This window comes from Mchenga conophoros, linkage group LG3 (genome assembly GCF_057382185.1).
Source record: "Mchenga conophoros isolate Kocher_MC1m ecotype Shallow Benthic linkage group LG3, M_conophoros_male_GT1.1, whole genome shotgun sequence".
NCBI classification, from domain to species: Eukaryota; Metazoa; Chordata; class Actinopteri; order Cichliformes; family Cichlidae; genus Mchenga; species Mchenga conophoros.
In genome coordinates, this window is record NC_140528.1 from 64,089,965 (window position 1) to 64,109,784 (window position 19,820).

At 40.2% G+C, this 19,820-nt stretch overlaps 1 protein-coding gene across 2 annotated transcripts in view; it reads right to left on the reverse strand.

Annotated features, from left to right (window-relative positions):
- Nucleotides 1–19,820, reverse strand: part of poln (polymerase (DNA directed) nu) — an 81,259-nt gene that overhangs the window by 38,414 nt on the left and 23,025 nt on the right. For both annotated transcript variants that reach the window (XM_085266593.1, XM_085266592.1), the window contains exons 16-18: nucleotides 18,054–18,110; nucleotides 17,568–17,624; nucleotides 15,132–15,197 (exon numbers count right to left, since the gene is read on the reverse strand). In XM_085266593.1, the coding sequence (XP_085122719.1) occupies nucleotides 15,132–15,197; nucleotides 17,568–17,624; nucleotides 18,054–18,110 (180 nt within the window). The remainder of the gene's footprint in view (nucleotides 1–15,131; nucleotides 15,198–17,567; nucleotides 17,625–18,053; nucleotides 18,111–19,820) is intronic.

A 19,820-nucleotide genomic window follows, 5' to 3' on the forward strand; every position in this document is an offset into this window, starting at 1 on the left:
CAATGATGTTAATGTGACTGGCTGACTGTTTTCATTAGCCATCCAACTAAATGTTGACATTTTTTTGATGCTACAGTGGAGAAAAGTTGAGCAATTAACCTGATGAAGGTCAGATGGCCTGAGATGTTGTAATTTATTAAATAAACCAGTAACAAGCAAAGTGATGTCTGGAAGTTACATTTGATGACATTTCTAAAAACATTTGCATAATATTCATGTGCTGCATGTCCTGCTGTCTGGTTAATGTAGTGTTTAACCTTCTGGTCTCAATAGACGGGACAGCACGTACAAATCACAGGCTCGCTGACTTGTATCAAAAACGTGAACTTCAAACAACATAGCAGTTTTAATCCCAAAATTGCAGTTATGTGGATTTTATTAACAGTTTGATTAATGTGAGTTCTGTGCCATAAAACAAGATTGAAGCCAACAAAATAGCCATGCTTATGCTAACTACACATCATTTTGTAAATGAAACACAAGCTTTTTAGAGATTTTATGATGTGAAAATTATAGCATTAAACCATGTAAAACAATACATAACCAAAATCTGAATCATACTTACATGTTATATTTTAGATCATCTCAATATACATTTGGACTTTAGGTTTTTGCTTTACTTTAATACTGCATTTGCTAGCAATACTTGGTGCTGCTCTCCTAGATTGTGGAGTAGGATTAGGGGTTTGCACATATGATGACTTTGACCTCAGAGGGTTAAACCTAGATTTGCTTCCAGGACGCCTAACCTGCACCAACAAACCACAAAAAATTAAGCAACTTGTTGTAAATAACTAAAATATAAATTTGTAACTTTATGGTTGGGCAGGATGGAAAGCTGCACCAGGAGCCTGATATTCCAGTGAATGCAGGCGAGTCCTTGAGTGTCCTTGTCTTTCTCTGCACCACATCACATCACCTTATTTTTATTCCTATAATTCAATGACTTGCAGAAATCCTGCGCAGCATTTATATACTGCTGGCTGCTTTGTTTGGCTAAGATAACAAAAAAGCTGAACGCCAACTTGACTCACCTGCCAACACTACAGAAGTTTTCAGAGACACATTTTAAAAGAGGAAGAGCCTGATTATCACTGGGCTCTTAGCCCACCCTGCATCCGCCCACTGAGTAACATAAGACACTGTCAATACACACACACACATACACGCAAAATTACACAGATAGAGGAGGGTTTTTTTAGCCTGAAGAAGGATGAAACAGGACAGGATGATTTCCCCAGAATGCATACATATAGTTTAATGGAGGGAGTAGAAAAGCAGGTTCAGACTCAGCACTTCCTTTTTAATCCCTGTTAATCCCACTGTACTCACCCTTTGAAATATACCTGCACAAACAGCACAGGGTCTGTGTGTGTGTGTGTGTGTGTGTGTGTGTGTGTGTGTGTGTACAAGTAGGGTGCTTGGATGTTAAAGGTTATTATCAAGGACGAGCAGGACTCATTGCACAGAAGCACACAAAAACATTCACACACAAGATAGGTTAACATGGAGAAGGAGGCACGCAAAGTAAAACACACACTAACTGAAGCAAACGCATGTTTCCGGTCATGGTCAGAGTCAGTGTTCGATTTGACCCTGTAATGAGCGTGTGCGAATGTTAAACACAGAGAAAAAGAAACTGCTGCCTGCTCATGCCACTAATTAATTATTTAGTAGAGGTAAGGAGAGAGATGGGGGGAGGACTGCAGTGCCAGAGAGTGGGCAGTGGAAAGAATACATTAGAAGCTGGGCAGACACCAGTGACGCACACACACACACACACACACACACACACACACACACACAAACGCTACGAGATACGTGACCTGGAGTGTGTATTCGTGTTGGAGTGAATGGGAAAAGGTGCAAGTAATTAGAAACATGTGTCTGCTATGTGGGTACATTGTCCTGATGTGACATGCAGTGTGTCAGGTATGACTGCTCAGCTTTCCCATCAGACACTATTGCATAGTACCGTGATGGCAGCATAAATCAACACACACACAAACACACAAACACACACACACACAATAAAAATTACAGAAACTAGTGGAGATGCTAGTTTTTTTCCTAAGGTGCACTTAGAGTTTTTCTTCATTTTTCTGTTAGTGCAACACCTCATAAAGACAGCAAACAGACAGAGAAGATTTCCATATGAATGTAAATGTAAAGGCTGCTTTTCTGCTTTATTCTGTCACTTTATTCTATGCTTTGAAGAGCTTTTCTAACATCAAACACACACAAATGCTCCAATGGATGCTTCGGGGATAATCTAGGGTTCAAAATCTTGCCCAAGGACACTTTAACAACCACAGTAGAGGAGTTAAAGATCAAAACGCCGCCCTTCTGACTGGCTCTATCTCCTGAGCCACAGCCATCCTTGATAATTCGCACCTGTTGTGTCACATTTATCGATAACAGCTTTTCTCGCTGTTGTCATTTTGTCAAAAGAAATGCTGCTTTTTTTTTTTTTTACAATCAAATCGACTGGATGGTCTTGAAGAGCAAGTTAAACCTGAGCCTGTTAAAGAGGTGATAGAAAAACAGAAGAAAGCAAAGACAAAAGAGAAAATCAAAGCGATAGAAAAGGCAGGAAAAAGAGCGGGGCGGAGATCAGGAGATAAAAGATAGATAAAAGAGAAAAAGACGAACAGAGACAGAGAGAATCAAAGAATTTCAGAGCCGAGGTGCAGGAAGGCTATAGTACATGCGTCACTGCAGCTGAAGAGAGCGCATGAATGAGAAATTGTAAAATATAAAAGAGTCCAGGTCAGCTTCGTCTGCTCACTGCTGACTGTACAGTTTGGCAGAGATCCTCAAACGTATTTATAGACAGTCACCTTCCCCAGCTCTGGTCAGTACATATCATCCATCAATACACACACACACTTACATGGTTTATGCACAGTTACGCTTGAAACACGTAACATAATCATAACGTATAAATAACAATGCACCTGTTATTAAACACAGATGCTGCAATTACCTAAGTACATTCATGTGTGCCAAAGAAATTGATTAAACATTTTACGACAGGATGAAGAAATGTTGCTTTGTATTTGACTTGATGGGAGAGCAACTCCCGCTGATGGCATCACCTAATGGAGAAAAGCTTTCACTGCATCTGGCTACTTAAATATAACTTAGAATGTGAATACAGACACACACCTGCTCTGCATGTGGTCTAAGTCATTATCGCCCTTACTGTGTCACGAGGGATGGAGATGCAGTTCATTAGCAGACGCTGTAGGAGTCAGACTGAGAGGGCGCGCTCTCGCACCTTCCTTCTGATGTATTCTGCCTTCAGATTGTTTATAATTCACAGCTGAAGCACAGGCGTGCAGCAGCACAGCCACAACAGGTATACAACAACAAGCTCATGTATGTACATTTAAATGCACAGACACACAAACACAGCGGAGACACATTAGCGTTGGCACAGGAAGGGCTGTGTTAAAAAGTGGCTGTGTCGGTTCCTTTCCTCATCACATCACTGTGTGTGAATTATACAGAACTGACACATACTACTGCTGCACACCTACAACACACACATGAAATATTCTGGTTTGTTGGTCTCACACACGCATATACACACTTGTAGGAAATAAATCTGTACTATCAACTCCCAAACAGACCAACACGCTTTGCTGTGTTTTCTCTCCTGGGCTCATTGACTATGATTGAGCCACTTAATCATACAGATGTTTGTATTTTTGAGTTGTCTTCCCACCACTGGCACTGTGCACAACATCATTTTTTATTCAACATTACAACCCAGACTTGGTATTCTTCACTTCCTCCTCATGTCTTAAGCTGGAATGGGTAAATGCGTATGAAGCTGAAAGTGGCCCCTATTGGTCCTTCACTGGAGTCTGCATGGATCCCTGAAGGGACCACACAATGACACTGGTAGCTAAAGCATCTGTCAGCACAGCTGAACTGTGTTATTAAACTATAATAAATATAATAATGATCGCTTAGTTAAACCTCTAAAAGTAAACAAACCAACGAGAGATTTTGACTATACCGTCCTACCACGATAGCCATGTTGATGATGTCATCAAGCTGTGCCTGTTTGCATGGCAGCAGCTGCAAGCATGGAGCTTCCAGGTGGGGAGGAGGAGGAGGTGCTCATAAAGAAGACCGGTGCGACGTCGGTCATATGGAGCTGGTTTGTGATTAAGCAGATGGATGTTGAGCAAAAAAATATCATCTGCAAATTATGCTGGGCGACAGTAAAGAATGGCCAAGAATCAATCCAAGTGATTTATTGAATCTAGACATTCAGGCCACACTTTTAGGAGTAGAACTGGTTCATACCAGAGTAAGTTCAGTATTCACACAAAAAAACTGATCCGAATCATGTATGAGAAATCCTTTAAAGTGTCTTCTTATTGGTTAATTGGACCGTAACACCTAATTCTGGCTTCTGTAATTTCCCACTTTATTTTATCTTTAAATAAAATAGGTTCATAAAGACCTCTTGAGCTGGAATTACAGCTCTGTGTATGTTATACCATATATTCCTTTGTATCAGGTTAATGCAGTAATTTACAAGCATGTGATTTTTAAGTGATCAGCTCAAAATGAAGTGATTTCGACTTCTATGAGTGGCCTGGCACTAACTACACACAGATTGTGGGTGCAAATTGAATGAGGGGTTCACTAAAAATTTTGCCCTGCACTTCCATGCACGTAAATCTGGCCCACAGCGAGCCAGAGTGCGAGTCTCAGAGGAGCGGTGCCTTGTTAAACAGATGGGGACGACTGAATCACGCTCGTGTGGGGCAATTTAATCACACAGTGGCGATGTCATGAATCACTGCAGAACACGCGCACACATTAAAATACGCAGGCGTGTTTGTGCGCACACATGCCTGCTACGTGCGAGCACAAACATGCTGAGACACAGTGACACTGCAACAAATACACATTCACCAGAATCCATCTGCTCAACATGAGGAGAAAAGCAAACTCCTAAAAATAAGACCCATCCACTGGATACTGAGGTGATGGACAGAGGGGTAAATAAAGTTTATTTCTCTTAGACTGCAAGTTTACAAGTAAAATCATGTGAAGCCATGCTACTCTCCCAGTCTGTTCTAATTTCCAGGCGTTTACTGGCGTTGCTGGAATCTCCAAATTTTCTTTTTTCCTTGATGTCTCAGTCATTTTTACAGTGCTGTTTTTCAAAATGTAGGATCAACGATGAGGTGTCTTAATGGCTGTGTGAGGCAGGCAGGAATGGAGCCAAAATGCAAGACTCACTGAGATGAAATCTAAACTCAAGAAACTAAAAATCGGAAAATACTAGAAACTAAACTTAACAGACAGACTGGCAGAACACAAACATTGAGGGAGATCACGCAGACATTAAATACACAAGACAAAAAGGGAACAGACCACAGGTGGGAACACAGCTGAACATAGTCTAAGTAACGAGACAGGGAACCAAAACAGAACCTGCTGAACACAGGAGACTATCAAAGTAAAACAGTACAACACATTTAGAGGAAGACTGACTAAATACAGGGAACAGAGGGAGCGAGACACACACAGATTATTTATGCTTATACCTTGGGCTTCTGCCAATCCTAGATTCTCTGATACTGGCCTAGTGAGAGCTGGTCATTCTTGCTAATAAACCGTAAGTAGGATTACAGAAGACAGAACAAGGGTGAGAGAGCGAGAGACAGGACTTACCAGACAGGACAGGCCACACAGAAACATGAGCGGGAAACAGACAAATTAACATGGAGACAAGACCGACTTCAAAGAGAGCTACTGCTGCAGGATGCTAGACACAGGAGGAGCGGGAATGAGGACAGAAAGCCTAAGGCTAGATAACAAACCTGGGAATACAAACATAGATCTGTAACAATTAAACTCAGAATATTAAATAAACCAGAATCAAGTCTACAACAGAAAACACTGGTGTATTTTCACCTAGTTCACAACCTTTATCTGAACCAAACCAAACCACGATGAAGACAAAATAAATGAGCTAAAAAAGTTCAAAATGCAGCGCGCCTAACCAGAAAGTGAAAGGAGTCCCCAGGCTGACAGACTGCTGATTTATCCTGCCTCTGGTTGTTGTGTGAAGGCACTGATGGCAAAGGTTACTTAGTACATTATTCGGAGACATCAGTGGCATCAGACAGAATGGCAGTGCCTGACAGCCTGAGATGAGAGCACTGTTGGCAGTTCCCCTGATGATTGACAAGCTCCATAAAATTTGAGCACACACACGTACGTATGATGTCGATTAGAACATTTTAGGTGACTTCCTTCAGTTATCACATTCACAAGATTTTCAGAAAACTTGACCTCCGAGATCGAGGTCACTGAGACTCAAACTCGTCCAAGATTGTTGGTAGATACACCTACTATATCATGATCATAATCCTACATCACGTTGTCCCAGTTATTGCTTTCACCGTCTGCCTGCCCGGTGCGGTGACGGAAATGCACCGTCAGTCTTTTATGGAGTCAAAGTTTGATGATTTGCTGGTACCTCTTTTTGTTGGTTAACTAAATGCACAGACAGAGACAAAGACAAAGAAGAGGATGGGTTGCAATACTGCCTGCTGTAATTTCAAGTTAAATAAAATAATAGAGGTGTGTAGTAGTATATGCAAAAAAAACGTATCCCTGCATGTTTGGCTTTGTGTTTCCAACCACTCTGGTGTCAGCAAAGAACATCACGCACACTTCAGTGAAGTGCTGGTTCAGCCTTGAGAGAGCTGCCTGTGCAAAACACTTAACGACTGAATGCAGAGCGGTCTTAAACAAAGGTTAAACTGCTTGACAAGCCCTGGAAGAAACTTAGTTGGCACTATGGGAACAGACACGGCTGCACAGTCTTAACACCAAATACACAACATCAATAATGCAGCTCTTTTCTAATGAATCATCAATCTCGACTGAGATAGACTGCATCATATAATTGTACCCGAGACACTGGATTGATTAGGTTATGATATGAGGAGGTAAATGTGCACAATCTGTTAGGGGGCGAAAAAAAAGTAATGTTATCTTTAAAATTTAAGAAACCGTTACTTTGAAGCCTCTGAGCAAACAACAGGGAAAAAAATAGAAAATGGAAGCAGAACAGAGTGTTTACATCTTTCTTTTGCCCTGGATCTGCATGAGTAAGTGAGCATGTTTGATGCATTTGTGGGTGCCACGAGTGTATAAATTTTAAAAACCCATAAAAGGCTTTGAAAAAGAAGAGGGGACACAAAAGGATAGCTGATACAGTGCAGAGTAGATTCAATCAGAACTATGGTTTCCTCTCTTAGAGCTGAAACCAGCAAGACCAAGGGTAAGGGAGGGGATGGAGGCGGTGGGATTTGTCTTCTTTGGTTTCACCATGTTAAAAATTATTAATATAAGGGGACGAGTACATGCGGGAAAGAGCATTAGACAGAAGCAAAGCAAGAACAAGAAAGAGAAAGACGTGGATAGAAGAGCCACTTGGAGACTATAAATGACAAAGAAAACATACTTAAACAACAAGGGAGCAGGAAGAAGGGGACCAGGAGAGTCATAAAAAATGAGAGAAGGAAAGACATGGCACAGACACGGGAGAAGCACTGAGGCTCAAACATATTTTTGCTTTCAGCAGATAAAAACAGACAAGCCAACTTGTCTCTCCAGCAAGACTCACTTCTCGCTGCGCTTTAAACTCAGCACCAGTTTCATAGCTGTCCTGCTTTCATTCAGGCGCCCCTTTGTTACTGCAGACAGCCTTCACTGTGATTGAACCCACAACAGATGAAAGCGAAACCCCCTCTGCAACGCTCCTCATTTGAATATGTGCGTGTATGTGTGTGCAGAGCGGAGAGTGGCAGAGCAACGTCTTTTTTTACCTTAAACACCAACTACAAGCTGAACCTTTTTCCACTAAAAGCAGTGGGATGTGACGTGTTAATGATCACTGAGCGAGTCTTCAATTAACGCCCAGCACATTCTGCTCTCCAGTATGATGAGAATAATAATGAGCTGACTTAAATTATGCCAGAATAAGTTTGACTCTGGAGGGTTGAAGTTTCTTCCTTCTTGCTCTCTGATGGAGAAAGATTCTTATTTCAAACCTAGCAGCACAATTTATCACCATGCTCTGCTACAGACTAGAGATGGACTGATCCAATATTACGTATCGGTATCGGTCCGATACTGACCTAAATTACTGGATCGGATATCGGAGAAAAATAAAAAATGTAATCCGATCCATTAAATATCACGAAAGCACCTCACAAAACTTGCAACACGCCGTAACTCACCTCAGAACGTTAGCACGTTGGAGCAGTATGCATCACGTGATAGAGCGGCTGTGGCATGTAGGACCTGTAGGTGGTCTGGATAGCATTTGGAGCTTCGCTAGCAACCCGGCATTTCATCTCCGACAAAATTATCCCGAGAGAAGTAAAGCAAGTGTGTAAGTCCATCTCTGAATGTTTGTAAAGCATTCCTGCGTTAACGAGCGACTGCCTCTCGCTCTCCGGCTGCTACTTCAATCATGAAACTGCTTAATGATCAGCTGATCGGCTTTTCTGTCGCGAGTCCGTGTCTCTTGTTTGCTTTTGGCCCACTTTGCACCAGAAAGAGGAAACCAGCGGCTGAACAACAGCAGCACGTTTAAGCTTGATCAGCTGTTGTTAGAATTTATTTAATATTACTTTCTACTCCAGGATCTTTTTCTAAGTAGCTGACGCTGGTAGCTGTGCAGGGGCGCATCTAGCAAAGTTTAGCCAGGGGGGCCGATAGGGCATTAACAGGGAAAAGGGGGCACAAAGACATACTTTTCTTTCTTATTCTCATTTAAGATGTCTCGCTTTTAATTATTTAATATTTATCTGAATCTTACACTCAAAGTTTTAATCTGATGTAAAATGTATAGAAGTCCATTACTGCATATAGTAACTGTTAAGTCTAATATACCCTAGTAAGCTATAGTACTTTTTCCTTTGGGAAGGTACCATCTGTGCAGTCTGCAATTTTGTTGAAGAAAGATGTTGAATCTATTTAATATTTCTTGAAAAATAATTGATTTCTGTGCATTTTTTTTCACACTGCATCAAATTAAGGTTGATTACGGCGATTAAGCATCATGAGGTGGAGCGTGAGGGGTGGTTCCCTATTTTTTATTTATTTATTTTTGTTGTTGCTGGGAGTTGGAACCCTATTAGTTAGGTTGCTTAATATTTATGCTAAGTACTCTTTAAAATACCAGAATAGGGAGGATGGTGTAGGTTTAAGTTTATTAGATTGATCAGTATTGCTGAACTATGAAATATTTTTTTTTGCATACAGGTATAACAGAATAGCTTTAGTGTAGTTGTTGTTTTAAACTTGAGTATGAACTTATACAAAATGCAGCAAGATATTTAAAAAAACAGTTTTGTTGATTAAAAAACACTATATCGGATTCATATCGGTATCGGCAGATATCCAAATTTATGATATCGGTATCGGACATAAAAAAGTGGTATCGTGCCATCTCTACTACAGACTACCTGACATTTTAAGAAAGATGAAAAAGATATTTTATATCAACTCATATCTGCACCTATTTGTATGTGTAACATCAAATAGGGTTACCCAGACTATTTAGATCTGCATTGCTAGAGGAACTAGTATAAGATAGTTGATCTCAACCATCAGCGTGACGTGTACACAGGCACTGGGAGCAGGTGAGAGCAATTCTGGAGAGGTGGAGGTATACTCTGGAGAGAAGAGGAAATCAGCAAGAAATGAGACAGAATACATGTATGAATGAGAAGGAGACGATTGGAAAGGTGAAGACGCAAGGAGTAAAGGTACTGAAGATGGATGAGCTTAAATACCTGGGGTCTACCATCGAAAGAAAGAGGGACGGCTCAGGCTGAACAGTTTGGAGACAAAGAGAAGCAGGGCGGAGATGGTTTGGACATGTGCAGAGGAGGGATAGTTGATATATTGGGCAAAGGATGTTGAAGATGGAGCTTCCAGACAACAAGAAAACCACAGAGTGGATTCATGGATGTAGGAGGACATGTAGAGGGGGATGCTAGGGATGGAGTAAGATGGAGGCAGATGATATGCTGTGACGACACCTAAAGGGAGTCGCTGAAAAAATACGTGCAAAATTACCATAATATACTGATATTTCCTATTTGAACTGCGCTGTTATTGTATTACTCAAAGATTGGCGTATATCTTGCTATAAGCTTCTGTGATTGGGTCAAACCATAAACAGTATAAAAGATGGCGGTAGCCATTGTTACTTCACCATGAGTTTCTGAAGCCTTGAGCTGAGTCTTTTTATCACTGTAGCTTAGGAACAGCTTTACTAATGTGTGCTCCAGTGGAAACTGTGTTTTCGCTTAAAAAAAAGTACCACTGGTATATCAAAACTGCAAACTGTGAAATTTCTGACATTTAGAATGACCCATGAAGTCATCACAAAAGCGTTTACAGAGGTCGGGGCAGAGGGCCATGTTCTCATACTCTTCTACAAGAGAGAACATTTGTTTGTAACCACAGGTATTGCCCCCTGGTACTGATCAGAGAGGAATACCAGCACTTCCATGTTGGCTGTATCCATCTTTTACACCCTTTAGTGGTCAAAGTGAATTATTTTATGATGTTGTGGATAATTTTGCACTCTAGGAGGAAGTGCCCACCGTCCACCATCCATGGCTGTTAGATGAGTATCGCTAGTGTCTGTCAGGCTTTTAGAGCCACAGTGTTGGATTCAGGATGATGGTTATAGAAAAAAAACAGGCGAGCACACTATCTTTTTTGTAACATTAATAAACATTAAAACATATACTAAAACAATTCACGCTTCAGATGTAACCTTCTAGTATTCTGAGGGAAAAGCATGGCATAACAATTCCTTGGGCATTTTTAGCATGTACTGGCTGTGGCAATAAGAGTTTGGAAGCAAACATGGCAAAAAAAAAACCTAGGACAACATGAAGCAAAGGCCACTATGACCTCTATTTCTGTAGCAATAGAAATAGGAAAACAAGAGTAAATATACATGGCATGTACTTTAATCATTTGGTCATTAAACTTCCACATAACATGGGCACATCCATATTGCCTTGTATTATTTATTGTTGGGAACAAATTACTATCACAGTACAATAAAATCACTAAAGACCACACTGGCGCACAGCACAAACCACAAGCATTCACACGCTTAATAAGATGCTCAACCAAATCCCACATCTGAGTAACAGCAGGAACAGAGCAGTGATAAACCACAGCCGCCCACAGTCACATATATCATTTAGTAGCAGCACAATCAATTCCATGTGTAGCTCACATCGCTCACAATTTGCCCGGTGAGATTAGAAAAGTTCAGTGTCTTTGAGGCTTGGAGAGGATCTAACAGGAGAAGAACCAGCGGAGCCTGACAGCTGAGTATTGTTGAAATGAGCTATCGACCTCCCCATACCGAGACAGAAGTCGAAGTACTTTTTTGCAGTTGTCTGTTTTATAATATTATTTATTACAGGTATTTTTATTTATATTTATTATTTCATTGTCATAGCGTCAAGTTTATTTTCGCTCCCACAATTCGATCATATGCAGCCTTCAAATTGGCTTTTATAATGAACCACTGAAACTGATGATGTGACTTTTCAAATGCTTTTCAACAGTACATAGAAATGCTGCTAAATTAATCAAAGAAAGCCATCAGCACAGCTTCTCAGTAGAGCAGGGCGATATGACCAAAAATATTTATCACGATATACATTTGAAAATTTGCGATAACGATATAACTGACAATATAATTGACACTAGACAAAGTACTTTACAACTCCACAACTTTATTAGTGCAAAAGAACCCCATCAATGTATTTTCACTTAAACAAGCAGCTGTTTTTTATGGGCATTAAAGCTACATAAAAATGTAACAGTGTAAATGCAAATTCCTTACTGGCAGTTTAACCAAAAGGCATTTCCAGTGGGAATTGGCCAACATGTCCTCAGCATAACCATGTATAATATCCACAAAACTTAAAAAGAGGTTATACACACAATACGATAATTTTATGTTGAAGCACAGTACGTATCACTCTGCAAGGCTCCTGCCTACGATGGCCGTAACACTCCGACAATCCATCAAGTGGTGCGGGTTCGTAGCTTAGCAAAATCGTACTAAAACATTTGACAGATTTTCGAGCGCCGTGTACATACAATCGTTTCGAGGTCAGTAAACACAACCAGAATTCATACATAAAGCACACGGGATTATAAGGTAAGGGGAACTGTCGATTTTCAGAGAAATCAAAGGGTTGATTTAAAGTGTGCCGTATTTTCCAAAAGACACGGTAATAACAACAGCCCACTAGCATGCTCTACCAAAAATAGTGCTTTGTTGTGTATCTGACGGACGAAAGCCAAACCAGTTCTGGTTCATCCGTTTCATTCAATGATCCTCGTTCGCCCTTCTCATTCTTCGTCGCCGCCATGCTTTTTCCGCCACGTGCGTATGAAAACAAAAGCACTGCGCATGCGCATTTTACCCATATTCTATCGCGATATTTCATTTTCTCATCGTTGCCCAACATTATACCGGTATTACCGTGAACGGTATGATATGGCCCAGCCCTACTTCTCAGGCTTACAGAAATAAAGCTTTACAATTACAGAAAAAGCACTGAGTGCATTTGGCTCAAACTATTAAACAGAGGGTGTTTACCTTCACTGTTAATACTGATAGTGTGTGTGTTATTTCAAAATGTCACCTTAATGTACCTGTACTTACAAATATAAAGAATCAATTCAATAAAAAAAACTGTATCAAAGAGTACTGGGCGACAACTATAATTTTCTGAGTTTTTTCTTCATTAATCTATGACCTCAGCACCATCTGTGTGCAATCTTACAAAGGACTGGGTATCCCTTTACTTTTGTACCAATTACATTGTAATTGGATAATTGCCTAAAACGCTAGGCTTTAGTTTTTTTTAGCGAGGTTACCACAGGCTTTGAAACTGAACAAAACAGTGGTGTTAAAAGGCGTTTGCTCTCTTCCTGAATTCCTGGTGTTTTGCATATTTATCACACTTACATGTTTTAGATCATCAAAAAATGTTAATATTACACAAAGACAACTTGAAAAATAAAAAAATGCTGTTTTTAAATGGTGATTGCATTGATTAAGAGAGAAAAGTTATCCAAACCCACCTGGTACGGTGTGAAAAACTAATTTGTGCCTCTTGTTAAATCGTGAATTAACTGTGATTAACCACTTTTTTTTTTTTTTTGGAAAGATGGGTTCACTTTCACTAAACACACTCAGGCCTGAATACTGGCAGACCTGCTGAATCGAGAAATCACTTAAAGAGAAGCAGTCTGACAAAGTGAAGCAGGCTAAAAGAGCTCAAAAAGCAACACATCACACCATGATCTAGAGAAACACTTGAGAAACAAAGTCACTGACATCTATCAATAAAACCATTTCAAAGGCTTTGAGACTCCAGTGAACACACATGGAGAAAACTTGGAACAGTGGTGAAGTTTCCCAGGGGTGTCCGGCCTCCAGAAATAACTCTAAGAGCACATCGATGACTCATCCGGGAGGCCACAAAAGAACCCAGAACAACATTAAAAAACCAGAGGCTTCACGTGTCTCAGTAAAGGTCAGAGTTCATGATTCAGCAATAAGAAAGAGGCTGGGCAAAATGCTCTGTGGACTGACAGGACAAGTGAATTAGGCCAGGAAAACCACTGCATAATAATTTAAGTCAGTTTAAAAACATCAACAACACCAGTTTCTTTATTGAGATGTTACTGCTTACATTCGGAAAATCAACAATTTATATCTGTTTTCTACTTGATTGAGTCTACTGTCATTACACTTCACACACTCGGCATAAAGTATTTAACATTTTTTTGATTCAAACAACAAATCCAGATCCAGCACTTTTAACTTTCATTAGCTCTGACATCACCACAGAATGAATGCCAGTGCATTTTATGAAAAATCTGAATAATTAACGAACTCGCTGCAGTTTTCACACTTTGCAAAGTCATTCAGTGGACAGAATTTGCCCATTTCACGCATTGGTCCTGGCCCCTAGGCCTCATATTTGATTTACTAGTTACACAGACCACATTTCTAATATCTCTACCAAGAATATTATATTGCAAAGACAACTGAAGCCAACGACTGCCTGATAAAAAGGGGAGGTATATATAGCTTCTAACTAATTTTCATACCATAGAGGATAACAGTAAGAAAATGATAATTATCAACTCCGTCAAAAAAACGAATGTCTTCTTAGAATGAAGTCTTCCTCTTTGTGCCTCACCTGCTCTTTGCTCCAGGATGTATGAATATTTCAGCAGGACTATTTCTCTGACTCTGTAAAGCCATTCTAACTCAACATGCTCCCTATCAGCCAGGCGTCCAACACCCGCCCCTTTATTCACACTCATGTTTTAAACATTGAGCTGCTGTCTCTCAGCTACACCTCATAAAAAACTCTGCTCATAGAAACCTCCAGCTTGCTGTTACACAACAATCCCAAAACATCTGTTTCTATGAGAACTCAGCATTCACGACTGAGCATGTAATTACTATGCAGTCAGCTTCCTTAAGGAGTTTCTCTGACAAGGGAGAAAGCCAGAAAGAAATAGCCAATGAAAGCTTAGTTATAAAGAACACAAAAAGGAGAAGATTGTTAGGATCTTAGAAATCCACGAGCAGAAGATTTGTGTGTGTACAAATCTTTCGTGAGATTTTTCAAATATTATTTCTGTTTAAATACTTTAAGCAAAAAGCTCTGAAAAAGGCTTTCCTCACTCCATAAAAATGTAAAAATATTTTGCGCTGTAAGTCATTAAAATGCCAAATTTTAATTTCTCATAGATATAATCCAGCGTTTCTGTTTCTATTAATGCACATTGATGTGGTCTTTTAGGTATTCTATGCATGTGCCTTGAACTCTTAGAAAGAAACTTTCCCAATTCAGTGCGCTGAATTTTCCCAATTCAGAACCATGGATAGCTCCTCCAAGGATGCTTAATCCTGTTGCAGTGTTTTAACAGTCCAAGATGTATCAACTAATTCCAGTGCAATGAAGGCTGGGAGAGATGGGTAGGAATGCAAGGCAAGTTTGACTTACTGGGTGTTTTGCAGAGATTCTCCCAGTCACAACACTGGTCTGGTGCCACGTAGAGGAAATGTAGCTCTGACATGAAGAGACAAAGGGAGTCAAATATGAATTAAAAACAGGGAGAACCTGTAAATTTAACACATTATCACATGAACATTTCAGTCAGCTATGTTATCACTAATGTTTCCATATAGCCAAAAACAGCCTGAAAACAACAGCTGCGGTCTTGATTGCCCTGATCACTCTGATCCCGTGTTTGGACCCACACGCCTTCAACAGTGCCATGCCCAATCTGAACAAGCTGCTTGCAGAGTAGGGTGCCAGTTATGTTGCTGCAATAAGCAGGACAAAACATCAACAGCACCAACAAAAACAACACTATAGTGCTCAAGACTGCAGTGTAGTTATGTAACCCAAACATCTGCACACTGTCAAACCTATTAACCTAATAAATTAGACGACAAGATAATTACAGCATATAGTAGCTAAGGTCCCACGCAGCAGACCTTTGCTACTATTTCATGGTCTGTCTGTCTGTATGGCTTCTGTAGTATTCTTAGTTTTCCCCCATTCACTTTTAGTGATCTCCACTGCTTGTGCCTCATTGTTTGTCTGTCAGAATTTATTCACATTCACTCTCAAGGTTAGTTCCTCATGTGGCTTTTTTACTTCCCTCATTTCTTTACTCCTTATATCTACGTCTAATCCAACTCTGGCATCTGACTCTTTCAACTGTGGCTCCATTCTGACTCTTGCCTTCTTTTCGGATGTGGTGTTTTCTGGTTTTCCTAAATCTTTCTTTTTTATTGTAAAGTGCGAATAAAACGTCATTCGATGTTGTGGTGTCAGCCACAGGGTCCACGTAGTTGTGACATTTTACACTTTACAAAAATCTATTTTATAAAACCACAAATACTCAAGTTATGACTGAGTAGAAATTTGTATACATTTGTTGTTGCCAGCTTTTTTCCAAAATGCCGCCAAATGAATCACGATGATCCGAAGCCAAAAAGCTTTGGAGAACACCAGGCAGACTCATTTGCACGGTTGAGTAAGCACAGATTGACAAACACAAGCTGCTGCTCCCATGCACGAGGCTTGAAAGAGGCCCATGTGGAGGGACAGTCAGGCACAGAGATACATCTCTCTTCTGCCAAATGAATACAGCAGTGGCAATAAAACAGACCAACAGCTTCGAGAGTCCAACTCAGACAACATGTTTCACTATTTCACTAATAAGTCAGCACAGCAGAGCTCATCCACACTTGTGATGACTCTGTTTCAGGAGCTGTGAAACCACATCTTGTCACAGCCTCAGAGAGATGGTGACATTCACACCGGCAGCTGAATTTAAAAGGTGAAGAGGAAAAACACGGGTTTGTCCAGCAGCATAAATTACTGTTCTAGTGCACTGACGCAGCAGCAAACTGTAAGCAAATGAAAACAAAAGCTGTGGGAGCTGCAGGAGTCCTTCTAGCCTGCAGCAACTTCTAAACCTTTGGTTTCACTCTCGAGTTTTTGTTGTTTCAGTCTCACAAAAAAGTCTAAAAAAATCCACATCAAGAAAAAAGAGTGCCAGTGGACTGAGTACATTTACCTTTTATACATTTTGTAGAAAGTTTGTATTGCAAAAAGATGCATGTTCAATCATCCATCTAAGGAAATTCCAAAAAGTAACTTGGATGAGTCATGAAATGCTTCTCCCACTAAAAACGCTTTGACCCGTTGAAAACAAGCAACTTTTTTGGGATGTACTGCCAAAAATATTTGCTCGTCTGCCTTCATACACATATAAAATTGAGTCACTTCCCATTCCTAACCCATAAGGTTTTGCCTGTTGCAGATATAGCAGCTTCAACTCTTCTGGGAAGGCTTTCCACAAGGTTTAGGAGTGCTTACGGGAATTTTTGACTGTTCTTGCAGGAAGACATTGGTGAAATAAGGCCTGGATGCAGCTGCTCGGCCATGGAAATCCGTTCCATGAAGCTCTCTGTGCACTGTTTTTGAGCTAATCTGAAGGCCATATGAAGCTTAGAGGTCTGTAAGACTCTGCAGAACATTGGTCACGTCTGAGCAAAATGTGCCTCAGCACAGGGCTGATCCCTGGCCCTGTGATTTTATGTGGCCTAATGCTTTGTGACTGAGTTGCTGTCATTCCCAATGACTTCCACTTTGTTATAATACCACTAACAGCTGACTGTAGAATATTTAGTAGCTAGGAAATTTCAGGCCTGGAGTTGCACAGGTGGCATCATATCACTTAGGAATTCACTGAGCTCCTAGGAACAAACATTGTTTCACAAATGTTTGCAGAAGCAGTCTGCACGCCTGGGTGCTTGACTGTATACACCTGTGGCCACGGACGTGATTGGAACACCTGAATTCAATGATTTGGATGTGACTGAATACTTTTAGCAAAATAGTGTATAAACAGAGTTGACTCACCTTGCTCATCATGCACGACAAAATCCCATCAATAAAAGTAGATTTGATTTTGCGAACCTGTGAACAACAATGCAATTATTTGTTACAATAAAACACTTTATCTCTATACCTTATGTAACCCCCAAAAGGTAAAGCTAAACAATGATCATCTTAAAAAGAACAGATTTAATAACTTGGGAAGAAAACATCATAGTATAAAAGACAGATAAGGTCAAAACAACACACCCATTGGTTAGAGAAGTCCCACTTGTCTCATCTGGTAGTGGAACTGTATAATCATTATATAATGATCATATAATGATTTGTGATTTTGGCCAATGAACATAACCTGGATAATCCTTTCTGACTGACAAAAATTAAACTGATTTCTACAGAGCTCAACAGTGACCGCCTAGTTTTTTAGGGGCTCCTGCTCAAGAAGTGAATTTCCCATTCATTCATTTTTCATAATAATGATGATTCATAATAATAATGAACATGCCAGACCTGCCTGTAGTCCAGGATTATTTTTGGCAGAGGGTGCAGGTCCTGAAGCTGCAACAACTGCAACAAAAAGAAAGGAGACAAAGACTGAAAAGCTGCATTTTTGTGCCTTTCGTGTCAGGTACAAAAGAAAATCGATTGAAAGTCTTTATATTTTGCTTCTAGGACATGCACATGAACAAAATTTTCTGTAAATCGGTTTTAATTAACAGGAATGCAGTACAGTGTATAAGTAGTCATATTATTTTGTGCTAAGTTTTGTTAGGGTTGGGGCAGGTTCCTCTGTGCTTTGTTATTTCAGATGCAGACTTCAGCTGGTCTGTGCTGCCCTACACGAGCTTGCTTCCACACCTCTTGTAAATCCCTTTATTGTGGCTGTGTTTTTTAAGGACAGGGTCTGGCTGTTGTTATGTGCCAGTTCATTATGTCCACAATTGTGGTATCTTGGCTCACTCAGTCTAGTGTTTGTTTCTCTGTTCCTGCCTCTAACCCTGTGTCTTTGTTTTTCTCCCAGTTTCCCTGCCTGAAGCATGTTGCCTGTTTTTGGAAAGTCAGCCAGTGTTCCCTTGACCGAAGCTTCTGTCACCCACACACCCAAATACTGCCAGTGGATTTCTCAGTCTTATCTGTGACTAGCCTGTCTGCCCACTCTCCACTGATACCCAGCTGCTCACCCCGGGCCTCCGACCTGCTCCCGAGCTCAGCCTCTCTGCACTCTCCAGTAATGCCTCAGCCTTTTCAAACCTTTTCAGTTGCTGCAACTCTCTAAATCAGTAGTCCATTCTTCCACAGTCTATCGCTGCTTTTATCACACTTGTAAATAAATCTTTACAAGACAGCTGTCTGTTCTCTGGGTATGAAAAGTGTAAAATCATGACATTGCTTAAATTTAGATTTTTCTTCAAAAAGATGATTGCATGTGAACAAGAAGGAACAATTTTATTTTGATGCAAACATGAATACAATAGCAGGAATGCAGTGTTATATTTACATCAAAGTGCAATATAAATGTTTTTTTCACTAAAATTAACAAATAATTGTGATTAACAAATAATAATAATTACTATAAAATTGTCCACATTGATCTTTATTGGTGGTGATTTCAGATGTTTTTCTCTATTCACTGCTATGAATATGTTTGGGCACGCACTGTATTATAGTACAGTTTTCTTGGTGGGTATTCAAGAGTTAGGTCCTTTGATTTAAGAGCGCAATTTCTTGTTTTCATGATTTGATATACAAATTTTAGAGTTAAGTGGTTTTGCCACATACCAAGTTGGTCAGACCTGAGTGCTTGTCAATCTTCTGCTCCTTAACAGTCTACATTCAATCCATTAGACTTTCTCTCCTGGGAGGGTTACATCATTTTCACCATTAAGTTAGCACACTACCACCAGGAGGCCAGATTAGGGCTACTATATATAACTAAGGAGCTTTTAATGACATAATGTATATATCACCTTCTTTTTAATTCTAAAGTCATACAAGAAGGAGGTACACGTATTAAAGCCCTAAAAGCTGGGAACAGATGAATTTTATAAGAGGGCTGTTACATATAAAACTATTTAAAAGATAGCAAAAGCTCAAATAGGCAGAAAATGTGGGTAAAATGAACCAAAGACTGACATGCAACAAAAGTCGGGCTAATAATCAGGAGGCTCGCTGCTTACGACGCTTTAGCCGATGAAACTATTCCGCGATTCGGTCGTCAGCTGTGATTGACTGCTAGTACAAAGGTGGACATAAAATCTGTCCAAGCAGCAGCTCATG